We start from the raw sequence: 26,934 nt of genomic DNA, 5'->3' as shown, positions 1-26,934 counted from the left end.
GAATCAAATCCAGTGTGCTTGGAACTCTATTAATTTCAATGTAGCTTAACAGCATTTATGAAATCTTCGTCTAAGACAAATATTGAAAACTAGTAACAGCTGCATCTTGTTAACAAAGTTACAAGCGGGAAAAAAACATCACATGTATCAATTCTCTGACAGAAATCAAAATAAGTTTGAATACTGCATCGAGGAGAGATACATACATATAAGAAAATAAATATTTTAAAATAAAATCTCAAAACAATCATCCCACCAAAGTATCTACACCGAAAGTTCTGGTAAATGCCTGCCGGAAAACAACTACCTCCCCGGCTAATACCACGCTGAATAATGAATGATATTCGACAGACATTTATGCAGAATACCTCACCTTCTGTCAGATATAATTCAATATCTAGTGCGGTATTAACCGGGGAAGTAACACTATCCTTAACGTTAAGCTGCTAGAACTAAATCGAAATTCTCCACTTTTTGGAATCTTTAATCGTGCAGTAATTCTTTCATTGCATTACCTTTTTGCTCATGCCTTGATTTAAATGTTTGGGTGGCTACTTCTGCACAAGTAGTAGAGGCGGAAATAATTTTTCAAAGTGTGGGAGAGATGGAAATATATTGAAAATATTATCCCCATCGTCTCCTTTCCATGAGTTGTTTTTTCAGAATCAGAGGATCAATGGAAATCTTTTTTTTTTCTTGAATTCTGAACTTGCAATAATTTCAGGCTCCTTCATCATGCTGTTGTTGCTTTTTGGTTCCATTGCATATTTGAGAGATTACCTCAGACAAACACGGTGTGGAAATAATTGTTTGAAAATATTTTCTAAATGTGGGAGAGACAAAAATAATAATAATAATTGTAATTTATTGAACAAAATTACAATTTTCCTCAACTGGCTATCGACCGAAGTCCTTCTGCCCGTGTAACAAAATTACTTTGAAATAACATAGATTATTTTACAATATAAAAAAAAAAAATAAGTGGATATAAAAATGAACAAACAAAACAATTTCATTGATAAGTTGTGTTGATTTTTCTAACAGTGTTTCTGTTTGGTGTCGATGTCATACTCTTGCATGGGGGTTTCTTGTCACAGCATACTATCTAATGATTTCTACATTATCGTCTTTTCTAGCAAACTTCTGAGTAAGTGACGGTAGTTTTTCCGCGATAGGGATAATACCAGTGAGTTGGTACAGTAGAGCGATTGGAGAGTTGTGTTTGGGGTTATTGGGATGCCTTAATATTGTTATTTTCCTTATAGCCGTTGTTTCAGATACTTTAATTGTTTTCGTGGCCCTTTGTTTGATATTGAGAAACAGTGGGTGCGAGTATTCAATAAGTGGACGACAGATTAGTTTATATATTCGGCTTGCTGTTGATATGTTTGCACCTGCTCCCGGGTTTGTCAAACTTTTGAAATTTGCGGCTCCCGCAATGACTTTCTTTTTTTTGTTATTGACGTGGCTCTTGAAATTTGATATGGAATCAAGCATAACACCTAGGTAATTACCTATCGATTTTGCATGTAAGTTATGTTGAAAAACGTTGATTTTTGAAGAAGTTGCGGAATTCTGATGATTAAATATGATGAACTGAGACTTAGATGGGTTTGGCTGGAGCCTCCATTTATTGAACCAGTCATTTGTTATTGTTGCAAGATGTTCCAAATTGTTAATAACTTTGTCTAGCATTTGATCGTGCGCAATTAGGGCGGTGTCATCTGCATACTGGATAATATATGCTTCATGCCTGAAGTGGTTGATATTCCTTGTTGGTGATGATAAATATCAGAGCTGTATAAGTTATATAACAATGGTTAAAGCGGTGAACCCTGTAAAACTCCCTGTTCTGGAATAAATTCGTCTGAAAAACTACTTAGTATTTTAATTCTCAGTTTCCTATCAATTAACAGATTCTTAATTGTATGTACTAGATAGTTAGGATAACCCAGTTGATGCAGTTTGGATAAAAGACCCTTGTGCCAGATGCTATCAAATGTTTTTTTTTCATATCCAGAAAGATCGCTGCCGTTTTGTTTTTGTTCAGCTTGGTTGTTTCAATGTTGTTTGAGAGAATCGTGAGAGGATGTATAGTAGATCTTCCTTGTCTAAATCCAAACTGGTAGCTTGGAATTTTATCATTAAGCAGCAGAAATATATTGAAAATTTAAGGCTCATTTTCCCATCCGACGCCGACCTAACGGTATAGCTAGTAGAACCCTCTATTTAAAAAAATGATACATCAAAAGTCAGAGGTAAGGGGGTCATAGAAACCTAAAATAAGCCTAAAATTCTCAGAATATCGTTCTCACTCATAATTGAAGAATATTTTTGAAAATATATTTCCGGCTTTTATCGCAGAGTCAGATTGTTCTTTGAAATCTCAGGGAGGTGGTATTCCTGGAGGTAATACTCGTAGAAACAGTGGAATCGACCATTGTCATTTGAGCCATGGTATTTTGCTTTGGGGACGAGTAAAGCTTGTCAACATTTGTTGATGAAACATAAAGAAATTCGGACTGCGGCAAAAAAAATGTCCAAAAAAACATGCTCCTTAGATCTAAAGAGTAGGTAGATTGAGACCTCAGAGAGAACTCGTGATGAAAGGTGTTAATCCCTACCTTCCATATACTACCTTCAGTCGTTAATCGGTCGGTAGCCGATCAGTTCGACGTGGATGCTTTGTTCTCTCACTCAAATCGACCGCCGTGTTGGTCGGTGGTTCAAGCCGCAGGCTGAAGATCGATTTTCACTTGTTACTTTCGACTTCTGAGAGTTGTCGTTCGTAGGGGTGCGACAGCTGGTTAATGGAAAAACATATTTTAATCAGCGATTTGATTTTTGGTACAAGCGTAGACCCTCATGGGCCGCAATTTTCGCAATACATAGCCCGAGTGACAGCTTTAAACAAACCCAGCTTGCTGCGATCCTGCGAAAAGAGCAAATTCTCGATATTTTCCTTCGCGTTTGAAATACCGAAATAAGTTATTTGAAAAAGTTGCGGAGAAATCGATTTTGACATTACATACCAAATTTCAACCTAAAAATTAAAATTTGATTTTTTTTGTTATTTTAATATTCAAGTCCGATTTTCAAATAATGGTTCCCAAATGAGAATATAGTTAAAATAGCCAATTCTCAAAGCAGGTTGCGTGAAAGGTCTGAGCAATTGAATTTGAGAAGAGAGAAAATCAGATGCCTCGTTTGTCGTAAATAGTGTCTAATCCACATGAATGTGTCTAATGAACATGAAAAATAGAGATAAAGGTCCTAAAAATATGAGCGATAGCTTATTCGATTCGGAATCACCTCTAGAAAAATGTTTTTGGAGGATTTTGGTGCAGGTAAAAAATTGCAAATTGCAACAAAATATAATTTAAAAAAATGGTATTTAGTTTTTCGTTAATAACTCAAAAAAATTTTAATATTTAAGCAATTTTGAAAAAAGCTCGTTGAAGAGGAGGAAATTTCCGATAAAAAAGTCCCTACTCCCGAAACTCTATCTCCATTATTTATAATTTTAATTTGATTTTGAAAATAGGGTTCCGCGCGGCTGTTACAGCATGCGGGCGCTACCGCTAAAGAGAGTTTATCAAAAGAAATATTTTTTTTATAACATATAATGTCATTTTGAAAATTAGAAAAAATTCTAGTATCTTCTTAACACTTGAATGAATCGAGTCCCGTAGAAAAAAGTTTTGTCACCATTTTTCAAAAAGTTATTCAATTGTTAACTAACAAATTTTTTCCCAATCTCCGTTGGCATAAATAATGGGATAAAATAAATAAAATTATTTCTTAACTAATTATTTAAACAATCGAAATATAAAAAAATCGATTTCAAACAATTAAAAATTAAAATTAAGAAAACATTTTTTTATCATAGTTATCTCTTGACAACAAAATGGCAAAAAAAATGTTTTCAAAAATATTGAATTTCTCCATTTGTTTAAAACAATGTATTAAACAAATTTCGTAAAAAATTCATATCCTATGTTAATAACTGCCATTGTTTGATGTGAAAACAGACATAGCTAAATATCAATTGAAAAAAAAAATTATCAACAATTTTTAGATATTTCATTTTGCAATAGTTATAAAAAATCATAATTAACAAATTGATAAATTTTTATGAACTTTTATCGCAGGATCGTATGAAGTATATATATATCAAAAGGGCTCCACGAAGTTTAAAATTTATAGGCCAATTATTTATACCTTTTATCCCATTATTTATGCCAATGGAGATTGGGAAAAAATTGTTAGTTAACAATTGAATGACTTTTTGAAAAATGGTGACAAAACTTTTTTTCTACGGGACTCGATTTATTTAAGAGTTAAGAAGATACTAGAATTTTGTCAAATTTTTAAAATTACATTTTATGTTATAAAAAATATATTTTTTTTGATAAACTCTCTTTAACGGCAGCGCGCGCATGCCGTAACAGCCGCGCGGAACCCTATTTTCAAAATCAAATTAAAATTATAAATAATGGAGATAGAGTTTCGGGAGTCGGGCCTTTTTTATCGGAAATTTCCTCCTCTTCAACGAGCTTTTTTCAAAATTGCTTTAATATTGAAATTTTTTGAGTTATTAACGAAAAACTAAATACCATTTTTTTTTATCTTATTTTGTTAATAACAATTGCAATTTTTTACCTGCACCAAAATCCTTCAAAAATATTTTTCTAGAGGTGATTCAGAATCGAATGAGCTATCGCTCATATTTTTAGGACCTTTATCTCTATTTTTCATGTTTTTGAACTTGTTTTTATTCATTTCATTTAAGTGATCATGTATTACCATAAAGTAATCACACATAGTAGATACTGCCCTTGAATAAAAAACTTTCACTCCATTTGATTGAAAAACTGTATAGGTACCCTGTAAATTTTTTTGTTAGAACTTAATTACTCACCTTTTGATATTTTGGATTCTGTGTGCAAAAATATTAAAATTTTTGTGGGCGAGTTAAGTTTGGGAAAAATAAAAAATCTGTCCATAAAAACGGTTTGTCGCCATGGCATTTCTATCACATTGTATAATCAGCTAAGTGAATAAATGTCGTTCACTTGAATTGCTATATGTTTAATCCATGTTGAAAAACTGATAATTGAAAATTGCTGTTATGGAATTATGTGTTTTCCTATTGGCATCTATTACGAGTACATTCATAAGTTTTGTTTGTTCAAAAGTTTAACTCTAGAGGCGTTTATTTCTATTTATACTTTCGTGTTATGTACCATTCTATTTTTGTCTGACCTTTTTGATATTTTTACTCGTTTATGGTGTCTGCTGGTTTCATTTCATGCAAAGTTTATGAAAACCTGTCTTCGCAAATTTGAAAAATTACAAAATATATTCAAATGTAATTCAAAACTCTCAACAATTGTTTTTCAACAACATAATGAGACGATTGAGTTAATTAAAAATCATCGTTCTAATCAAGTGGGTTATAATGTAAAATTAATGAATAAAATATAAAATTAAAAGGAAAATCAACAAACGTGAAAATTTAATTAGTTTCAAAATAATAGCTTGAATACACAATACTTTTTTAAATATTGAACAATAGTCATTTTTAGTAAAGGAAACCAGTAAACTCTACAATAAATGCATTAGAAAACAATTATTCAACAACCACCAACTCAGCAATCACCTAAGTATTCAAGAACAGACACCTTTCACAACTAACGTCATACATTGTGTTCCAGTACTGTATGAAAAAATAAAAATAATATATATATATATATATATATATATATATATATATATATATATATATATATATATTATAATTATTTGCTGCGAACTGGTTTATTTTGGACAAAAAACCCAAGAGACATTTTTTGTTTAGAATGAGACAGTCTATCGGAAATAAATTTTTAAATGGTAAACAAATAATAAAACAAAAAGTTACATTGGAAATAAAATTTAGGGGTTGCGTTTTCCACCCCTTACAACCATGGGGTAACTTTTTTAGTGCTTGTGAAAAAAATTGTTGTACAAATTTTATGTACCCCCTTTAAGGAACTGTATCTTAACAAGGGATGCTCCAATGAAATTTCTTTACATGAAAGATCCTATCTTTTTTTCGATGAGGAATCACCTCCTTAAATGTTTTACATTTATTTAATTACATCCTGTATATTTTAAAAGCAGAATGTAGTGCCACTCCATATATAGAATTCATAACCAATTATTTTTCATAAAAGGGTTGATTTCAGTTTTTTTTCCGACCCCTCGATATCAGGTCTCTGTGTGGATTAAAAGTCTTTAGCTTTTAGTTACGAAGTACGTATATCGCCAGATGGCAGTGCGAGTTGGCCTGATGGAATGAATAGAAACTCCTCCCTACTTCTAACCTAACTTGGTCACGGTGGGGCATTACAGTAGGGCAGATACTTTTTCTGGAGGGTCCATCCAACTCTCTCTTCCACTCATTGAGCTTATGGATAAAATAAATGGCGATATATCCGTAGTCATTAGAGATAACACCATCAAACCTGATATCGTTTGATTCTTCATGATCATCCCTAACCGATCATGTAATAATATACAGGATGTCTCATTTGAAAATAAAAAACTGATGTCATTTTCGGAAAAACGGGGAAGCTGAATTTATTTCACTAATACGTCAAAAAGTGCCGTCTAGTGAGCACATTCAATGTTCCCAGAAATATAGCCAGAGAAACAAAGATGAAAAGGGGTTGTACCGTGAATATGTTTCTATATAACCATAGCCATCGACTAACTTCTCATAATCTATTGTTTTCATGTTATAAATATTATTTTTTCATTCCTCGGATCATGGCTTTATACGTCTGGTCTGCAATTATTGGCAAACGGTGCTGTAAAGACACAAGACCCATTAAAGAATTGCTGAAGCGCATGCTACAGTTTCCGAGAGGCAAAAGTTGCAAAATAACACGGCCTATTTCTCCCGTTTTACTGCCGAATTCCCAATTTTGCCGACTTTCAGTTTTCTCGAAAACTGTCCATTATTTTTCGTTGTGAAAAGTTCATCATACCAAAAAAGCAGCGAAATTCACCGAAAACCATTTTCCATAAGGTTTGTGCGTGGTCCTTTAGGGTGCCATAACTTTTTTCCTCGTGTATATGTGTGAGTGTCAGTAGCTTCACATCTGGCATGCACGTTAAAATTGAACTTTACATTATTCACTTCAAATTAATATCCTAGGAAATTAAAACTATCGCGCGAGAAAATAGATTTAAGCGTCCTTACAAACCGATGTGGCACGCTATTGAAGAAAGGCTGTAATTGCTTTGGTTTTGTTTTTGTTTTGTCTTTCGCTGTATTGGTCAAAGAATAATTCAAAATAAATTCGATAGTTGTAAAACAAATTTTTGGATGAATTCTATCAGATGTTATTATCATTAGTTACTTGCTGTTGTGAAACTATGGCAGAAAAAAGTTGCATATATGTTCTGCTACCCGTGCAAAGCCAAGTCTGGTTGGTAGCTCGATATAAGAAAAAGGTCTGTTTCAATCGAAGTTACAATGTCAAAGCATTGACATCTATTCCAAATTGGAAATAGCTCTTTGATTTTTTCGATTTCGTATGTGATGCGATTTTTTAGCGATATTCGTTTTGCCTCGTGTAAAAATCATAAACACCAGGGTGCTATGTTTACGAGATCAATGTTTAGAAAATGAGGCCGTTTTTATCAGGAATTCTCATGAAAATTTACTGGTTTCCGTCGAAATGGCTGGAGTACTTATTTTATACTATTTTCATGGCTTTATAAAAGTTATATAGGTTATGCTAAACAGGCCGATGGATAAATATTTTCATTATCAACAAAGTCGATGCCAAATCGCGGAGGCGTTTATTGCTACAACCTTCCCAATACCGAATGTTTCGCTTTTCATTGACCCGGGCATTTTCGATGCGTGTGCATTCGAAAGATAGGCGTTTTTTCCATTAGCGCATATCCGAGGGGGACATACAAGGCTGTTCTCCCCTTGTTTAGGAAGTCTATTATTTTTAAGCTATCTACTGCCGTCCAGATCAAAGACTGGTGGAAACGTTTTTATAGGGTCTTCCAACGGGTATTTCCGAACTTTGACAGTTGGTAACGGCCACCTTGTTGAAGCTTCATCTGTCAAATTAGTCATTTATTCAGTCTGAATAGTTGGAGTAGCCCTTATTCAGGCAGACTGTGACGTCATCACACCAGCCAGGTAGCCTCTCAGCTCGCCATACAAGGCAGACAGATCACCCAGTCAACCAGTGTACACCAAATCACGTGGTGTCCTGTCACCCAGCGGTGAACCAATCGGAGTGTACCAAATTGTCACGTAGCGTCCTCAAATTGTCACGCAGGTTACCAGCTAATCAGAGCAAACTCTTCTGCATCTCGGAACATCATGGCGGGAGATTTGAATTTTTTGTGGACATAAATAATTCAAACAGATGACCAGGCGTATCCCTCAACGAGACAGACCACCCAGTCACGTGGCGCGATTTCCTCAGCCTGTCACTTTTTCCGGCTCCCCACACCTTTGTGATGTCTCAGCACACGTCATTGGGGAATTAAAAAAGATCGGAGAATTGAACGTTGGCCACCGGCGTGGCCAACGTTGTCGAATCCTTAGACTCGACACCAACGTGAGATATTGGAAGTAATTGTGAAATAATGATAGTGATAAACTTATTTCATCGGTTTGTTTGCCAAATTACCATAGACAAATATATCATTCAACAACACGTACAAATCATAAAACTGTTTTATCAAAATGGGTGTTCTGTTCTGGCAACGTAACGCAAGCTTTGGCCATTTTACGTTCGACATAATCGCCCTTCCGAGAGGACTATTTGCAATGTGGTGTATAAATTTGAGTCCTCTGGTTCATTTAACGATTGACCAACATCCGTATGTTGACGAAACGCAAGGTCTGCCGTGCAAGTGTGCAGGAATATCCGAGACAGTCAATTTCACGTCGCTCACAAGAACTCGGCCTTTCGTAGACCACAACTTGGCGAATTTTGCGTCGTGACTTGGGCCTGCACCCGTTCAAATATTCAACCGACCCAGGAACTGAAGGTGACCATAGACAACGACGTGTGTTGCAGTTGGCAACTGACCCTAATTTCAGTATGAATGGATACGTGAACAAACAAAATTTTTGAGTTTTGGACGATACACATGAGTTTCCGAAAAAGTCACTGTTTGGTGTGGATTTTGGGCTGGCGGCGTCAACGGTCCATAGTTATTTGAAAAAGACGTTTCACTACCAACGGCGAGCACTATAGTTCGATGATTACCAACTTATTTTGTATGATCTGTGCACCAACAACCTGTGGTTTCAACAGGACGGTGCTGCGTGCCACACAGCTCATGCCACTTTGGATATTTTTCACGAGCGAATTGAGGGCGAGATCGTGCATTTGACCCGTAAGCTTTTTTTCTAAATCGCTGGTGTATGCGAATAAGCCACAAACCACAGCGGTGCTCAAAACCAACATAACCCATGCCATTGGTCAAATTCAGCCTGATTCATGCGTCAGAGTCATGGAAAATTGGACAGTGTTATATTCCACACACAATGGCATCAATGTTTCAAACAAATGAAAAATTTCGATGATATCTACCTTGTTTTATTTAAATTTAAAGATGAAAAGCACTTTAAGTTGCATAATTGAACCTACTAACAAGTCTATAAGAAAGAATTTACACTGATGATGGCGCCACCCAAACGATAAACAGCTGATCGAAATAACTGAATGTGGAATATAGGTTATGTTTTTGTTTTGGTGTTTGTTGTGTTTTTGAGTTGTTCAACTGTGAAGTGTAATGTATTTTGTATGGTTATAATATACATAAGACTGAAGAATAGGTTAAATCAATTACATTCGCCAAAAGAAGTATAATAAACCATAAAAATTTGTGAAAACACTTGACAGGACTTTGAATTTGTTTTTCGTTCTGGCGAAGTTCTAGTGTGTCCGATAGACGTCGTATCAGGACGATGAACTTTTCTATTGAAAATCTTTTTGAACGATTTGTTATCTAACCAATGTTGGTAGCCACTTCCTGACATTGGGACCAAAGATATATAAAAATGTTCATGTCCATAGAGTTTTCCAAGATGCGTATACATTGGTGTTGAAACGATTGTGCTTTTGTTTTACAATGCGCTTTTGTTTTAGACGTATTTATTCTAAAGTTACTCGTAATCAATATTTCCATTTGTTCTATTTATCAATGGATCTGTGATGTATGATGTAGATTGTTACCTATAGTGATAGTTTTTCTTGAACTAAATGAAATCATCTAAAAGAACAATTCGTTCAGGCCAGTCTCAACTACCTACACTGTAGGTTAATGGACTGACACCTATCAGAAAACAACTACTCCCTTGGCTAATGCCACGAATGGCGTTGGATTATATCCGACAGATGTCAGTGCAGGATTCTTCACTGAAGTTATTCCTGCATATGCTGTTGGCGATACAACTGCCGCATAGATTTTCAATTATTGGAACACACTTGCAGACCGGTTTCGGGCTGTTTGGCCACTCGTCAGTGCAAGGTAGTGTATATCATCAACATAATTATTTTTTTTATTATTATTTTCAATTATCGGAAATCATCGACTTTATGTTGATATACGTGCACTGACGCCTGTCGGATATAATCCAACGCCCTTCGTGGTATTAGCCAGGGGAGTAGTTGTTTTCTGATAGGCGTCAGTCCATTCAACCTACTGTGTAGGTATGGTATATTCGAGACTGGCTTAAACGTTTAAAGTTAATTTCTTTAGATTTCTGGCCCTCTCCAAACTCTGTGTTGCCGACTATTAATTACTAACTAAACCAAATCTGGTTTCGGCTCTGTGCCCACTGTAGACGAGTATCTATGTGTCTAGGAAGTAGCCTGGGTACTCTTAATGACCTCCTGGATTGCAAATTGGCTCTAGCAAATCTCCGCCGTATTGTGGTACTGGAAATTAGTCGACCAAACGTTTTTCTTAAATGAGTTCGGACTGCTGAGACTGTTATGGTTTGATTCCGACGTACATATCCTGCTAGATACCGATCTTTTCTTGCATTAGTTACCATAGGACGCCCAGTTCCACGTCTCCAGTCAACGCTGGTACAAATGCAATATTCGGATAACTGAAGGGAGGGGAATCCTTAGTCTATCCGGCGATTGGATGATTCGGCAGACCCTCATCATGCAAAGCCACTGTTCTTGCTCTACGGAACACTGAAATTCTATTGCCAGGCATAATTGCAAAGAAGAACTCAACAATCACTCAAACACCACTTTTTAACCATTGAAACACTTTTTAAACATCGGTATCCAAAATTAGAGGAAATTGTTTTTGTAAACATTCGTTTTGAAGACATCCAGCGATTTTGAAAAAAAATTTGAGTGTTCTTACTTATTTTGATGCTTAGATTACGAATCCGAAAGAAAAAAGCGGCGCTCTCCCTTATTTACAAAGTTACGGCCCTTCAGAGTTCAGAAAAGGGCAACTTTTCAGGCTTCTTTTTCACAAGATGAACTATTTAGGTCATCTTTGCACCTTATTCCTCTTTAATTGACACTTTTCAATTCAACAAATAACATTTTTCTTATAAAAAAACTTAATTTGAAAATGAATGCTTCTTCTGGTGACATTCTTCTATTTCTACGTTAGTTACTAGTAACATTTTAGAAAAAAAGCGGTTGGTATTTGCCGCGCAACGCCTACTATTTCAAATTCGTGTATTTGGATTTTTAGTTTGACGTGAGAAATTAGAAAAACATAAAATGAATTTGAACGAAATTAATAATTCAGTGAAAGTAAGAGAAAATTTAATTCTTTATTTAGTTCAAGTAGGAGTCTTTGCAGCAAGAATACGTTGTACCAATAGCAATGACGAGTGCAAATTGTAATGTAATGTAACAAAAAACGGAAAATCAAAAAACCAAAGAAAAAAGCTCAGTCCATTTTTTATAATTTTAAAGAAATTGTTAGAATGGGAACCTTCTTTGAATATTGGAATTGGAAAAAATTGTACTGTTCATGTACTGTTCTTATTTATTCCACACCATAGAATTAAATTTATCAGGAACGAACTGAAAATGAGCTCAGAAGCTGTAATCCATTGGAACAAATATTGCAGAGAAGTAAAACATCTGGTTTTTGTTGAAGTATTGTGTATTATTACATTCACTTTAGGTTTGTTTGGAATGGTGCAATAAGAACATGTTTAAATTGGGCGGAGTTGAAAAAATCGTGGAAAATGGCGAGTCTTAAAACATTTGAATTACTTCAGAAATGTTGACAGCATCAGTCGTATCAACTATGCCATTAACCTTAAAAACGTAAAATACAGAGATATATAACAAAAAAGCAGCTCTGTACATTTTTTAACATTTTTATTGGAAAAATGTTGATTGTTGAAGTGAAAAGAGTCAAGGAAGGAGGAATAAGGTGTAAAGGTGACCTAGTGAGTAAATGCTTGTGTTTTTAAATAGTTTATCTTGTGAAAAAGAATGCTGAAAAGTTGCCCTTTTCTGAACTTTGATGGGCTGTAACTTTGTAAATAAGGGAAAGGACCGCCGCTTTTTTCTTTCGGATTCGTAATCTACGCATCAAAATACGTAAGTACACTCAAACATTTTTTCAAAATCGCCGGGTGTCCTCAAAACGAATATTTACCGAAAATTATTTTGTTTCACAATTTTATCGATGTGTGTGTATCTAAATGATGATTGACTATAAATAATACTTATTTTCTTGATTTTTTGCTTCATCGTAGTTTCAACGCTGTACATATTGTTGATTATTGTTCTGTGAAATGAATCACAATTCATAACGTCATTTTTAAGAATTCGCATCACTCGACTGAAAAAAAAACTGCGGAAGCTGAATCAAGAAAGTTTTCAGATTAATTGGATGTTCAGCCAGCAGAACTCAACCAAAAAAAAGGTCAAGTAGGACTACGAAATAGTATTTTCCAAATTTACCGATTTTTATCTGTTGTTTTTGTATTTGCGTTATCTGTTATTTTAACTGTATATCTGTTAGAAGTTTTCCCTTTGTGTAAATTTGAATATGATGAATCAGAGCTGTCGCCATGGGGGGGGATGGGGAGAGCCTCTCCCCTGCTTTTTCGACTTGGGAAAAAGTTGTGAATTTTGGGCCGTGAAGATAGAAAAAAATAATAGTGAAAAATTAAATGAAATTTAAAAAAATGAAAATGAGATAAAAGAAAGGGAGGGGTAATAAGAAAGGAAAACAAACAGGACAAGGTTGGGATTTCCCAATATGCATAACTTGGAGATCCCATACTTTGAAATTCTGAGTTGTTTGAAAACTTCAAAAAAGTTTGATTTCTCCCAAACAAGAGAACAGACCTGAACAGTCCATAAATTTTGAAGTGACAATTTTACACAATTCCCAACTTTTCGCTGTTTATTCGACCTGGAAAAGTTGGGAAATTTCGGGCCGTGAAGATAGAAAAAATAATAGTAGAAAACAATAAGCACAATATTATTTAAGTGTTGTTTCTTTTCATTTGTATTGAATATTCCTATACATGGTGGATATGGTGGAAGACCAAGGACCTTGGTCCAAAGTGGAGTAATTTCCATTATTATTTTTATAAACTTAAACTTATACAATTAGTTTGAAAATGTCCGAATAGGACGAAGCTTCAGTAACGTTAGTTACAAATAAAATTGGTAAAAAACATAGAAAGTTTCATTTCTCTTTTCTTCATTTGAATATGATGTTTTTTGGTTATTTTATTATTGGCTAAAGGCGCGTATCCATTTGTAAGTAAGTAAAGGCGAGTATATTACGTTACCTACGGCTAGAAGAGTCGGAGTTTTGTTGAATGTCATCCATAAACACTTTCGCACGTGTAAAAAGGAATGTAACGTTACGCACGGCGATAAGTTAGGATATGGGTATCGCGTATTTTTGCCTGTTGTATGAGGCGTTGTTCGTACCTCATTCGGTTACACGTGAACGATTCGCAACGATCCGATCATGTTTGGTTACATTACAAGCCATGCGTTACAAATGGTACGGTCAAAATATAAAATGACTTCGAAAGCGAGCCGTGACATCTCGCAGTGGGCCGAACATGTTTGTTCTTATATCAAGGGTCATTTATCCTTTCATTCTTACATCACGGAGTATCTATACTCACCTTGACAGGCCTAACAGGCCGAATCATCATTCATCAATTTTTAGCCGTCGCAGCAAAGGACTATTACGATACGCGTGGCGATAAATTTAGGTATCAAGTATCTTAGTCTATATCAACGGCGTTGTTTCATATTTCGTTCGGTTACGTTAAAGAAGAACCGTTACGTCCAAAACAATATGATTTCGGAAGTGAACAGTGACATCTGGCAACAAGCGTGTTCGTTACGTTAGGAGTCATTTGTTATAAATGAATAAGCGCCTTGAGAGTGCAATCGCAAATATGTAATATTAAATTTTTGATAAAACCAGTATAGTGTGTGAACTTATGTTTGAAATGTGTGATCATCAGGAAAAAATACAATTTACAGAAATAAAGGTATAAAAATAAATATAGTTTTAAAAAACTAAAAAACACGATTTTAAAGAATATCGAACTAAAAAGTTAAATTTTTTTTTTAAATAAGCTTGAAGTTATAAGGAACGAAAAATACTAGTATTATTGTGAAAAAAGCGACGGGTGCTTGATATACAATAAATATGGCACAAAGCGCCCACGCTTGTAACTCTCAAGCTCGGGGTTTGTATTTGTCAGAATTATCGACATTATTGTTTGATCTATTCACGTGCAGATGGCGCTGTACGTAACCTCCTTGATATATAGACATTATTGTTTGATCTATTCGCGGGCAGATGGCGCTGTACGTAACATCTTTGATATAATTCGAATTTATTTTACATGTATTTCTTCATTTGAAAAAAGTATTTTTTTTATTAACACGCACGCCTGCTGCCTTATTTATAACCCTCCTTTGCGCGCCTGCTGCCTTCCTTGGACTTGGTAGCTAATTTTCAGGCTTCCTCTCCTGATTTGGAAAATGTCAATGGTCAACAATATACGGCTGATTGATCCCAAAGTTTAGATAAAATAAATATAAAAAGTTCAATAAAAAACTTCAAAAAAAAAATAAAAAACACGCTTTTATAGCATACGAAAATAAAAAATAAATATAGTTTAAATAACTAAAAAACACGCTTTTAAAGAACATCGAACTAAAAAGTTGAAAATTAAAAGTTAAATAAACTTAAAACAATAACGAACGAAAAATACTAATATTATTGTGAAAAAAACGTGGGTGCTTTGTGCCATATTTTTTGTATATCAAGCGCCCATCGTTTTTTTCACAATACTAGTATTTTTCGTTCGTTATTGGTTTGAGCTTATTTAAAAAAAATATTTTTAACTTTTTAGTTCGATGTTCTTTAAAAGCGTGTTTTTTTAGTTTTTTAAACTAATTTTATTTAGTTTTGTACCTATGCTATAAAAGAGAGTTTTTTAGTCTTACAGTTATAAACAAACAAACATACATACATACAAGTGAAGCTAATAAAACGTGCTAAAATGTGTTTTCTAAGGTGAAGCTAAGTAAAATTTATGAAATTGGCAACAAATCATAACTTTTTGGACTTCTTGTGAAATTGCCATCAAATAATAATAACTAGTAAGATGAAAATATGTAGAATATTCCAAAATAGGATTAATTTAGTAAAACTGGAGTTTTTCATTGTGTGAAAACATTCGTCTGCATTATGCGATAGTGAAAAGATGGGGCTATTTTATGTGTTTTTATTTGCAGAAGTGAATTCCTGAAATATATTTTTTACAGTTTGAACTTTTAGATGGGCGTTTCTCCGAAAGAAGCCCGGTAAGCCACTTTTCTATTTCAGATTCGTCATCAGCTGATAATCTTTTTATTGAGCTACAGCCGATTCATACTCCTCATTTCGAAAAATCTGTCACACTGCATACAGTTGAAAATTGTTTGTTTCGTGCCAGAGAGGCTTCATTTTTAGGACTATTTGCTTCGAAATATCCAAATGTTTTTTTAATACCACTCGTATAGGGAGAACAAACGCTTATCATTGCCGGAATTTACCTCATAATTCCTCCTTATCGTCTGAACTCATTGCTCTGACTAACGATTCTTTCTCGAGAATCACCATCCTTTTATTTAACCAGAATCTTCTTCCCTAGCCACAATAATTGTACAAACGACAGAATCAGCAGCATTATTATTACCCATATCCCGAAGCAATGAAACCGAACATCAACCGTTTTCATTACTACAGTAATCAAGAGCGTCGTGACCAGTGATCAGCGAGAATCGGTCGAGCGTGTTCCGCGATGTCGTCGTCTCTCGCAATCGAGAGTGCTGTGATACGGACAATCGGATAGTCCGTTTTCTATATCAAGTGAATGCCGTCGTTTGTTTATTAACTACGCTGGGGGTACGATGCTCTAAAAACAATATATCGCGTCTGTATGGTTCTGTGCAGTTATTTTGTATGTTACGTTCCGAATTTTTTCGAGGATAAGCATGGAAGAATGCATGTAAGTTCTTCCGCGTTTTATTTTCGTTTGTTTTTTATAGTGCAGTGAAATTATTGATGAATATTCATTTTTTCCGGCTCTCGCTTGTTTTTTAGTGATTTCTCTACATATTTTTGTCCTCTGATCACGAACGTCAAATCAAAACTAGAAATTCTCGTCTAACTAACTATCTTCTAAATGATACCGTCGCTTCAAAGAGTTATTTCTTGATTTATTAGTTATTTCACGAGAAGTTAAGGTCCAGAAATGACAATTATGTTGCCAAATTCCAAAAATTTTACCAAGCTTTGAATTTACACACTACAAACAGAATCGATTGAGAAAGGCATCAATCTCCAGTATAATTTTCTAATACTGCCAACAGAACCAAAGAAAAGTCCCTTGTTAAAGTGTCAGATAGTTTTTAAAAAATGATCTATTATGTAAATTGATGGATGTATCATAAAAAATGAGACATAAACAACGTATAAACGCTATAAAAACAAAGAAAGTTTTATTTCTTATTTTTCATATCTATTAGATATGTTCATAACAACATGTAGTTTGCTGAAAAATATACGTTTTTGATGAAATTAATCGTTTTCTATAGAAAAAATGGAAGTGATAGGTGATTGAAAGTCTGCAGCAGGGGATCATCAGAATAAAGTATCATAATTTCACAAGTTTTTATTACCGTGAAATAGTAGGTTTTTCTTTTAAGTAGCCACATCTTTGAAAATAGACCGGAGCATTCAATTTTAACCGCAGTTTGAGTGGCCCTAATTTTTCATTACAAAACACATGCATATTCAAAGTGCCTGATTTGCCCATGAGGAGGAGAACGAGTTAGAAATACGTTTTATCATATTTATATAAAATAATATGGGCACTCAATTCGTAGTTCATTAATATGAACAAATAAAAAATGTTGATTTTTTTTTTAGAAAAATTGTTATACAGCTCGTTGTTTTGAAAACTGTCCTAATATCTTCTCCACAAAATAATATTTATAACACGAATGACAGTTCAGTTCCGGGGACACTTATAACGAATATTTGTATTTTCTCAGTAAAATCTCATGAGAGGCTTGGATTTACCCCAGTCAAGTAGTACATCATTTTGAAACTGAATTTCTGTGTTCATTAAATGGGTCCGACCAGTAGTAAGAAACAAGTTTATTACTGATTGATATCACCGGTTCACCGAATAGTTTGAGTCTTTTGATATATTAGATATTCCTGTGCATTCGGTTTTATTGATTTTTTTTTGTTATTTTTAATAACCTTTTAAATTACTACTTTATTTTAAAAACACAGCAAATAGACTTTAAAATGATTTTCATAAAACAACATTATGAAAGTTTTCAAGTTATATTAATTTTCAGTGTCCTCATAACAATATTTTCCTTTCCTTACTAAATTAATGAATAAAATAATCAATTATAATGACTTCGCTACTTCACTCGGGTCATTCGACTAGGAAATACTTGGAAGTTTCGAAAAATATTTATCCCCAGTTAATAACTCGATTCCGTCTCACATAAATTCACCAAGTTGCATCAATTAATTCTTTGATTAATGCAAACTCTGGAATGAAAATGGTAGAAGCGAAACTGAAATATATGAAAGTAGCCTATTCCTCTGGTCCGGACAAAATATCAGTTTTCATATTGATGAATAAGCGTCACTTCTATTATTACCTTTGAGTCGCATTTTTGAATGTTCGTTTTTTTCAGTCACACCCATCTATAAAAATGGTGACAAACTCGATTCTATCAACTACAGATCGATTTGTTCGGTATCTATATGTGCTAAATTTATGGAAAGAATTATTGTCGATACTCTGGTACCTTTTGTGACTGAAAATTGAGTGATTCCATCCACCAAACATGGCCCTCTACCCGGAAGATCATCAACTTAGTTGCTATATTACTTGGATTTGAGTCAAATTATCCATTATATTACATTTACATTGACTCGCATCGATTTTTGGAGTGTTTGGTGAAATTTTCAATATAAATTTTTCACTCACGCTTCTCTTTCTTTTTGAACCTCACCTGTGTATACAAATGTAATGCATTTTTCATTCGGATAAAATAGGCTATGCCTCTGCGCGTTTTTATACTAATAAATAATAATAAATAAATACAAATATACATTTTCACTACTTGCTTTAGAATTTGAAATAATCTGATAAAAACTAAGTGTATTCATATCTGACAAAAGTTATTTTGTCAACGATTATTATAAGTAGGTAATGTTTTTTTGATAGAAATGGTTCTGATGCAGATTCTGTGAAACCTATTTCTTTGTTACGAATCAGTAGAAAGTTTTCCTGAAAATCTTGCTAAAAATAATTGGATTAGATAATTCAAGAAATATTTTCCACATATAGCATTTTACAAGTGTTGTTCATGACGAAGAATTTCAAGGTTTTAATGATGAACGAGAACGAGAATGTTTCCTACTTATTCACCAAACTCAAACAATTGTTCATGCAGTTGCAGTTTCGTAAGAATGTATCATCTTTCCTACCAAGCGATTTCCTGAAGTCTTTGAAGTCCACTAGATACTCGTTAGGACAACAAGAGGATTCTTGGTGCTCTTGTTGGATACTCTTCGTGAGCAAAAAATAGCAGAATCAATACTCCTGACCGCTCTGGATTGAATATTTCCGTACAGTCCATCTCGTCTTGTGTTTGTAGATATTTTGCTGGAAAAATCCTCACTTGTTTACTTTGTAGCAAATGTTCAAGAGGTAGCAAAAACGTATGTGATTTTCTGGAACTTTAACTAGCATTTCCTAATATGACTGATTACCAGTCCGTGCAAAGCTCGTTGTTAAATCTGAAAATGGAACTTTTAAAGGGTGATGATCAACTGTATTGCCAAACATGCGCCAAACTAACTGACTATTATAATAAAACAAGTATATCTGAGGCACCAGTCAATCTGATAACACTGATGATCTTCAAACATGACTCAACCTCTGACGAAAGAAAAACACTCTTACGTAGGTTCGAAATAGATGAACACTTCATTCTAGCAGACCACTATTATAATATTCATGCAGTCATTGTTCACTGTGGTTCTGGCGTTGGTCACATTTGGTCAAAGACGAAACGGACTGGTTTAAGTTTCACGAGAGTCGTGTTATGAAATGTTCTGGCGATGTCTCGAATTTATTGGAGCCTCTGGAGCACCCTACATTTTGTTTGATGAAAGAGAGGACATTGGCAGATTAAGATCTTCATATGATGTGGTGCTGCAGGTTTTTCCGAGTTTTCCTGCAGCTGAAAAAGCAGATTCACCACTGGAATCAATGAAGTCGCCCTGGAGCGCCAATTAATTTATGTTGCTGTTTCATAGTTTCATGATTTGTATTACTTTCTTCTTTACTATTACAATATATGAATTACTTTTGATAGAAATATACTATATCCAGAATCTATAAAATTTGTAGAAATCCAGTGTCATTTACCAGACACCTTTATCCAAGGCTTCCTTTGTGTTTTTCAACGCGGATTTCAAGACCTCTTTAAGTTGGTCCAGCATATTTGTTATTGCAATCCTTATAACCTAAACAAAAGTCTGTTTCAGTGAGAAATGTTAATTTTTTCTGCTAGAGTAAATAAATAAATATTGGAATGTTTATACACAGCTGCCACAAAAAATTAATGTTTTGTTGTGGTTTTTAGGAACGTCATTATAAGGCGTTGAGAAAAACGATTTTCAACATTTCATACTTGTCGAGACAATTATAATTCACTAAATTGAAACTCTTATTCAATTCAACAGCATGATTCAGAAAGAAGGATAAACCAATGACAGTGTTAACTGACGAAGACATGATGGTAATAGGCATGTTGAAGAAAATCATAAGAGAAAGATTTCGGAGAATCCACTTCGACTTTGGTTAAAGCGATTGAGCTCTGTCGAACCATAGAATCAAGTAAAAACCAACCAAAAGTATCACGGAGTTGAGTGGCACAATGGTATTATGTAATTTAGAAATAAAGCGAAACCCTGGCAATGTGAAACAAATAATGGAATCTGAAGGAAAATGGGGGTCCGTGAAATTCATCAAGTAGTTAATTAAGAATGAGAAGTGGTGATACGTATAATGAAAGACAAGAAAATGTGTTTTTATAGAATCATTATTCGAAAAACTGACCAAAGAAATAGAAATCACAAGAAAAACAACTACATAAAGATCGAGATAATGATGTTGAATGAAGTAGGTAGTTGATGGAAAATAAGTAGACTAAAGTTCAAGTTCATGGATGCATATATTCCTTTTTCAATTAAACGAACTTCTAACATCAAACCTTGGTTCAACAAAAATTGCGAGCAAGCTGTCGCCTCCAAAAATCTCGCCTATCGGCAGTGCAAACTTAGAATAAATGAAAGCAAAGAACTTCACAGTCAGAGGATAATGATACACTGCTTGCCAATCTCAACGGGTCTAGATCCTTCTAGTCGGTAGCTAAAGCTGTTAATCAAAACTTTACAAAATCCTCAATTCCACCACAGACGCAAACCTACTAGCTGAACAATTTGTGTCCCATTCCACAGTATATTTTCTTGGAAAGGCACCACCCACTATTCCCACACTAGAATTCACAATCAAGGAGATTACTTTTCGACAACGTCTAGTCAGGCTAATTTTGAAACAGCTCAAGATCAACAAGGCGTCTGGTTCTGATGAAGTGCCCGTCAACGTGCGCAAATAAATCAAGACCAGACTTTTCAACGTGTCTTACAAGGAACGGTTTTTTTCTTCTTGTTGAAAAATTGCTCGTGCTCGGCCTATTCCCAAAAAGGGCATAAAAAATCTCCCAAATAACTATAGACCAGTCGCCTTGCTATCAGTGATATCAATCATCATGGAGAAAGCAAGCCGCAAAGCACCACATCCTCAAATATTTGAAAGGCTTCAACATCTTGAGCGATCATCAATATGGCTTTCGGAAACAAAGATCCAAAGGCAGCCTTCTATCGTATGTCACCCATATTTGGAATAACGCAATCGAGGAACACGGAGAATAAAGAGCTGTTGCGCTTTATGTTTCTGCGGCCTCTCTCTAACCATGTGTGGCATGAGAGTTTGCTGGCCAAACTTCGATGCTGTGGCTTGTCGGATTATTTTTGTGTATGGCTCTCCAGCTTTCTGGAAGCTGGAGAGCCATAGTGTCTCCAACACTCTTTTTATTGTATATCAATGAATTATTGGAAAAAACCTAGAATCCAATATATTGCTTTGCTAATGACAGCACACTTGTTTCGTCATTCCATTTGGATTCCAGGACATCGGTTAGGGATGCACATCTTCCCCGGCAGCAAGAGGTTGCTTATCTTAATGAAGATCTAGAAATGATTTCGAATTGGGGTGAAAGTAATCAGGTTCAATTCAATGCCACAAAAACCCAGGCATCGGTTTTCTCCAAACCGGATATAATAATGTCAAGACAGACAATTTTGCTTTCTGCTTCGATAAGTTTGTGTTCGATATGTCTTGACACAATCTTGTTGCTGGAATTGCAGAGGTTGCTTTTCAAAAGCTTGGAACACTGTTCCGAACCAGAAAACTGTACACACCTCAGCAACTTTTGATGCTTTATAAAGCTCAGACCAGACCTTCATTTGAGTATTTCTCTCATGTATGGAGCTCCGCCTCTAAGCATACCTTTAAGCTGCTGGATTCAATTCATTAAAGAGCCATCCGCCTGACTGGAGACGCGAACATCACTTGCAACCTTGATAGTCTGTAACATCGAAGAAAGGTTGGAGATTTGTCTCTCTTCTATAAATGCTTTAGTGTTCAAGTTTAAAATATGTTTAAAATGTTTTTGCCGTTAACTTGATCTCCAGCAATTCAAATCCAATGTGAATCGCTACTTTCGCACAGTCATCGCCTTTAGAGCGCCTTAAGGATTTTTCTTAGTGCTTGTGTTTTGTCCTTAAAAAAAGCTGAAGCTGTTTAGATTATTTCCCGGGTTTGGATTTATTTTACTGCACTATTAGTCATAGGGAATCGCTCGAATTCCTGGAGTTATTTACGTCCCAACTAGCTTGATTGAGCTTAATTGGACGGTCGTGGTCATTGTGTTCTATGTACAGTGCGATCGAAAGGGACGGGATGTGTCAGTAAGACGTGACTTTAACACAGCATCGCGACGACGCTGTGTGTAGGCGTAGATGCGGGTGAATCATTCGAATTAGAAACGAGAGCAGATTCGAGAAACCGTAGTGGCTGTATTATCAAATTCGTAGAAAGCATAAAAAGTATTCATAATTTTCGATGGTATACTTTAGAAATTGTATACTCCTCCTACGAGTAAAGGAAACAAACATATTCTGTGGTTATATAAATTCTAGGAAGTGGCTTTGAGTGGAAAAGGATGAAGAAGTAGAAAGGTTTTGACTTTCTACTTCTTCATCGTTTTGCAAAAACAAATTAAATGAAAAAGTAAATTGATGGATGTAGCCGTTACTACGTGGTAGGAAATCATAATGAAGAAAAATAATTGAAACTCTCTATGTTTCTTACCAGTGGCGGATTTAGGCTTGATGCCGCCCTGTTCATAGCGCCGCCCTTAATATTAGAATGAATTTTATTAAGTTTGATTCAATATTATTATTTTTAATTTTAAATAACTTCATTTCGTTACAATCTAATTTTCAATTATAACTAATAAACATTACAGATACATAAGTAATAGAGATTAGACAAATAAAAGAATATTTTTTTTTGTTAATCAGTTTAAAATTTTCTTTTTCCTGGCTTTGGTCTGCGTAAAAATATAAAATACATCATCATAATCAATTTCTTGAACTAAGTAGTTGAGCTTCATTAGATAGTAATGCAATAGCATTAAGTCTATCTTGACCCATACTTGCACGTAGGTAAATCAGTTTTTACTCTTTTCAAAGTAGAAATAGTTAATTCTCCTGAACAGTTTGTTGCCGGAATACAAAAAAATACGTAAAGCAATGTCCACATTTGAATAAACATCTTGAATATATTGCATTGCATATATTTTTTGCAGAGTGTACATCTTCCGTATTTACTGAGGAATCTTTGAGTCTAATATTCTATAGAAATTTTCCATAAAAATTATTTGAACTCATTGTTATTGTCGGTCTTACACTATATTGGCTTGTCAGATGATTCAGTTTTTTTTTCCAAACTATCTACACAACAGACGCCAGGAAGTTGGTCTTGATGGAGTACATTACAAACAGGCGTTCCACAATGATCAATTCTTGGCCCTCTCCTATTTACGATATACACTAGTCAATTACTGAAATGCCTTCAATATTGCAGTGTACATCTTTATGCCGATGACACCCAAATCTATTATTCTTTTGAACCACACAGGGTAAATGACGCTAATAGGCGGATCGATCATGATCTCGACACATTTTCATCCGTTGCTGAAAATATGTGCTTAATGAATAATACATTCAAGTCGAAAATACTAATATTTGGTTTCCATATGTTACGTATCTCTACGCTAGCTTGACTAAATGCGTTGTTGGACAACAACAACCTCTTTGTGGATGATTTCAGCTTGAACCCACTTGATGTTGTGTTGATGAGTCCAAACATGCTCTGGTATTCCGGATTTGCTGGTTTCTTCTCGCTGTGTGTGTTTCTTGTGCTCAGCAATGCGAACTTTCAATGACATTTTAGTTTCACCGATGTATGATTCCTTGCACTCGCAGGGTATCCGCTAAATACAATTCTTGGAATGGCAGTCCGCGTTTGATTATATAGTATAGTATAGTATTATAGTATAGGCTTTAATGTGATGGAAATTGTGAATGAAGAAAAAAATATTGGGGTGACTACAGACAGTGATCTCCGATTTGATTCCCATGTGAATAAACTAATCCAGAAAGCTTACCTCTCACTCAAGCTGATTTACGGAAATCAAAAATGCCTCCCTAAAAACACAAAAGTTATTCTATGTGACAGTATCGTTCTTTTATCTTTGAACTATGCAGATGTACTCTATGGACCAAACCTCACAATTAGGAACAAGAAAAGACTCCAAAAGATTGAAAACTTCTGCCTTCGCCTCATTCATGGGGTACGTAGAAGGAACAGAGTCTCATCAAAGCTGTCAGAAACTTGTTGGCTCAATATGGAAAACCGAATATGGTAACGTTGTATCTTTTCGGGGATAATTACTGTTTGCGCGTCAATTTTCAAATTACAAGAACCGAATGTAAGGTGAATTTAATAAAAATTGGGGTTTCGGTGGTTTACTTTTACCTTGTTGTCGAAAAGTATCAGAATCAAACAAAAGAACATACTTACCAGTGAATTTTCATGAATGAAAAAGTAAGAGTTCCAAACTTTACACCAACGGAAAATTAACTTTTGCAAATCATTTGTAAAATAAGATCTAACTGACCACCTATAGAGAGAGAAATGTTCTACTCAGGACTACCTGCATCTCGGCCGATGGCCAGCTCTGCTGAACAATAGTAATACTATAAAACCAGTTATAAATTTGATATTTTACATTTGGTCAGTTATATCTTATGTGATTATATTAAAAAAAAAGTAAAAACAATTGAATGTTTTTTTACAAATCGTTTTCGAATTCTAAAGCATCTTCTATAAACATATGGTGCATATACAGTGTTGTCAGCTTGGTCAGTTCCAATCTTCTATAAAAGGCCATATCATCCATCTCTTCGAATTATTTGGGCCTCCTAAAAATTCTTTGTGGATATCCAAAATCAATTATGTGTAAGATGCCATTATCGTCTTCCAGCATGATTTCATCTTCTAGTTCCATCATTCTGCAACAACAGATTTTAATTTCACAAGTCCGTTTACTAAATCAATTCAGCAAAACGACACTTGCATTATTTACAAAACTAAAGACTTTTAAGTGAGGTTATGATGGCTACATAAGCTTGCCTTTACATTTAAAGCCACCGAATTTGGCCGCTTACATTTGAGTGAACTAAAGGCGTTTGTTGATAGGGTGCATAATAAACTGAAACGTTATGTGAGCTTACCCTTTAAGCTTCGCTTACTGGTATACGGCGAATACGGGCATTAGTTCAAATGTTGGCGTGTTTTTATTGGTTGAACCAGAAATTTTCTGTTGAATTAAATAACTCGCCTTTACTTTTGTTAAGTAGTAGAGTTACATTATGTTTTCTAACCGAACAATTATACGTGTTTGTAAATAGCTTTCACTGTTGTAAAATTTGTTGAAATTTCGCAAAAATATAAAGCTACTACTTTTGATGTACAACTTTCTAATTTTCATAACAGCAGACTTAATTATATTGGTCAAATGCACCAGAATAGGAGCAACAGACATCCTAACTAGGGAGAGTTTTATTTTATAAACCCACCTTTACCCCGGATTCTTTCTGTTAGGGTGACATTACTTTCTGGACTTTTTTGGGGATTTTCATCTTCTGCAATCTCAAAAAAAATCCTCATACAAATGTACAAAGGGAAATCTATTTAGTTCACCTACCATAAAAATGTACCCTGTCCAATAATTTAATTTTATGTTCCGTGAATGTTTCCAAGAAACACATTTTTGCCATAGTAGACGTTAACATGTTTTGGCTATATTTTGAAGAATTCAATTTTGAAGTTGTCCATGTCTATATTTGAATTCAGTTGTTGAACGACTAAATTATTTGATCAATATCTTTCGTATATTTCAAATAAATTTTGTCTTCCCCAATCTTGAATGGAATTCTAACCTCGTAGTTCTGATAAAACTTCCTATATCCTATGTGTCGTTATGATTTCTACTTTTGTTTGTATATTTTTCTGTATCATCATAAAAAGTGACCGCATCCGGATTTTGAGGACAAACTGCCTTGCTTTTTTATCTTAGTGGTTTAGAAATATAAAATTCTCAATGTTATCAGTTTTCGAGTTTAGTTTGTGTAACACGTTTTATGGTTTCAATGACCCATTCTAGATCCTACTTGGAACTGTGAAAGTAGTCGGAATTATTATAATTTGTATCGAAATATGCGAAAAAAAGAAAGTTCCTACATTTCTTAGCCAATCCACGGACTTGAGTTATCCACATTCTTTAAATAACGCAGGAAAAAATTTCAGTTAAATTTGTTTTGCTAGTTTCTTATAATATAACACCTTGTATAGTCCAAAAAAAATTGGGGATTATTTGATTAAATGTTGAGGAAAATTGAAGACTAGGCCTCCAAAACAGAGTTTTATAGCGATAAAATGCTTTTTCCCACCAGCGCAGCGAAGAAATTGATAACCATGAAGTTAATATTTGAGTGTTATTATTCTTGAATCATACGTGAGTCTCAGGGTCTAGTTTAGCATTATTCCCACAATTTCAATCCTCTCATTGTCCTAATCAAATT

The 26,934-nt window shown here is 34.6% G+C and overlaps 1 protein-coding gene across 5 annotated transcripts in view; it reads left to right on the top strand.

Moving 5' to 3' along the window:
• loco (regulator of G protein signaling family member locomotion defects) overlaps positions 1-26,934 on the top strand; it is a 94,133-nt gene that overhangs the window by 2,708 nt on the left and 64,491 nt on the right. The window contains exon 1 of one of the 5 annotated variants that reach the window (XM_023158992.2): positions 16,313-16,567. The exons of 3 other annotated variants lie outside the window; for them this stretch is intronic. In XM_023158992.2, coding sequence (XP_023014760.2) covers positions 16,554-16,567 — 14 coding nt within the window. In that variant the 5' untranslated portion in view covers positions 16,313-16,553. Of the gene's footprint in view, positions 1-16,312; positions 16,568-26,934 lie in introns of those variants that run through there. One more of the 5 variants, XM_023158994.2, reaches the window with a different exon arrangement.

This window comes from Leptinotarsa decemlineata, unplaced genomic scaffold (genome assembly GCF_025532065.1).
Source record: "Leptinotarsa decemlineata unplaced genomic scaffold, Ldec_3_MD MMD2_tig00078422_RagTag_RagTag, whole genome shotgun sequence".
Classification (NCBI taxonomy): Eukaryota; Metazoa; Arthropoda; class Insecta; order Coleoptera; family Chrysomelidae; genus Leptinotarsa; species Leptinotarsa decemlineata.
Note: the sequence above shows the minus strand (reverse complement) of the source record. Positions and strands in the feature narration are given on the sequence as shown.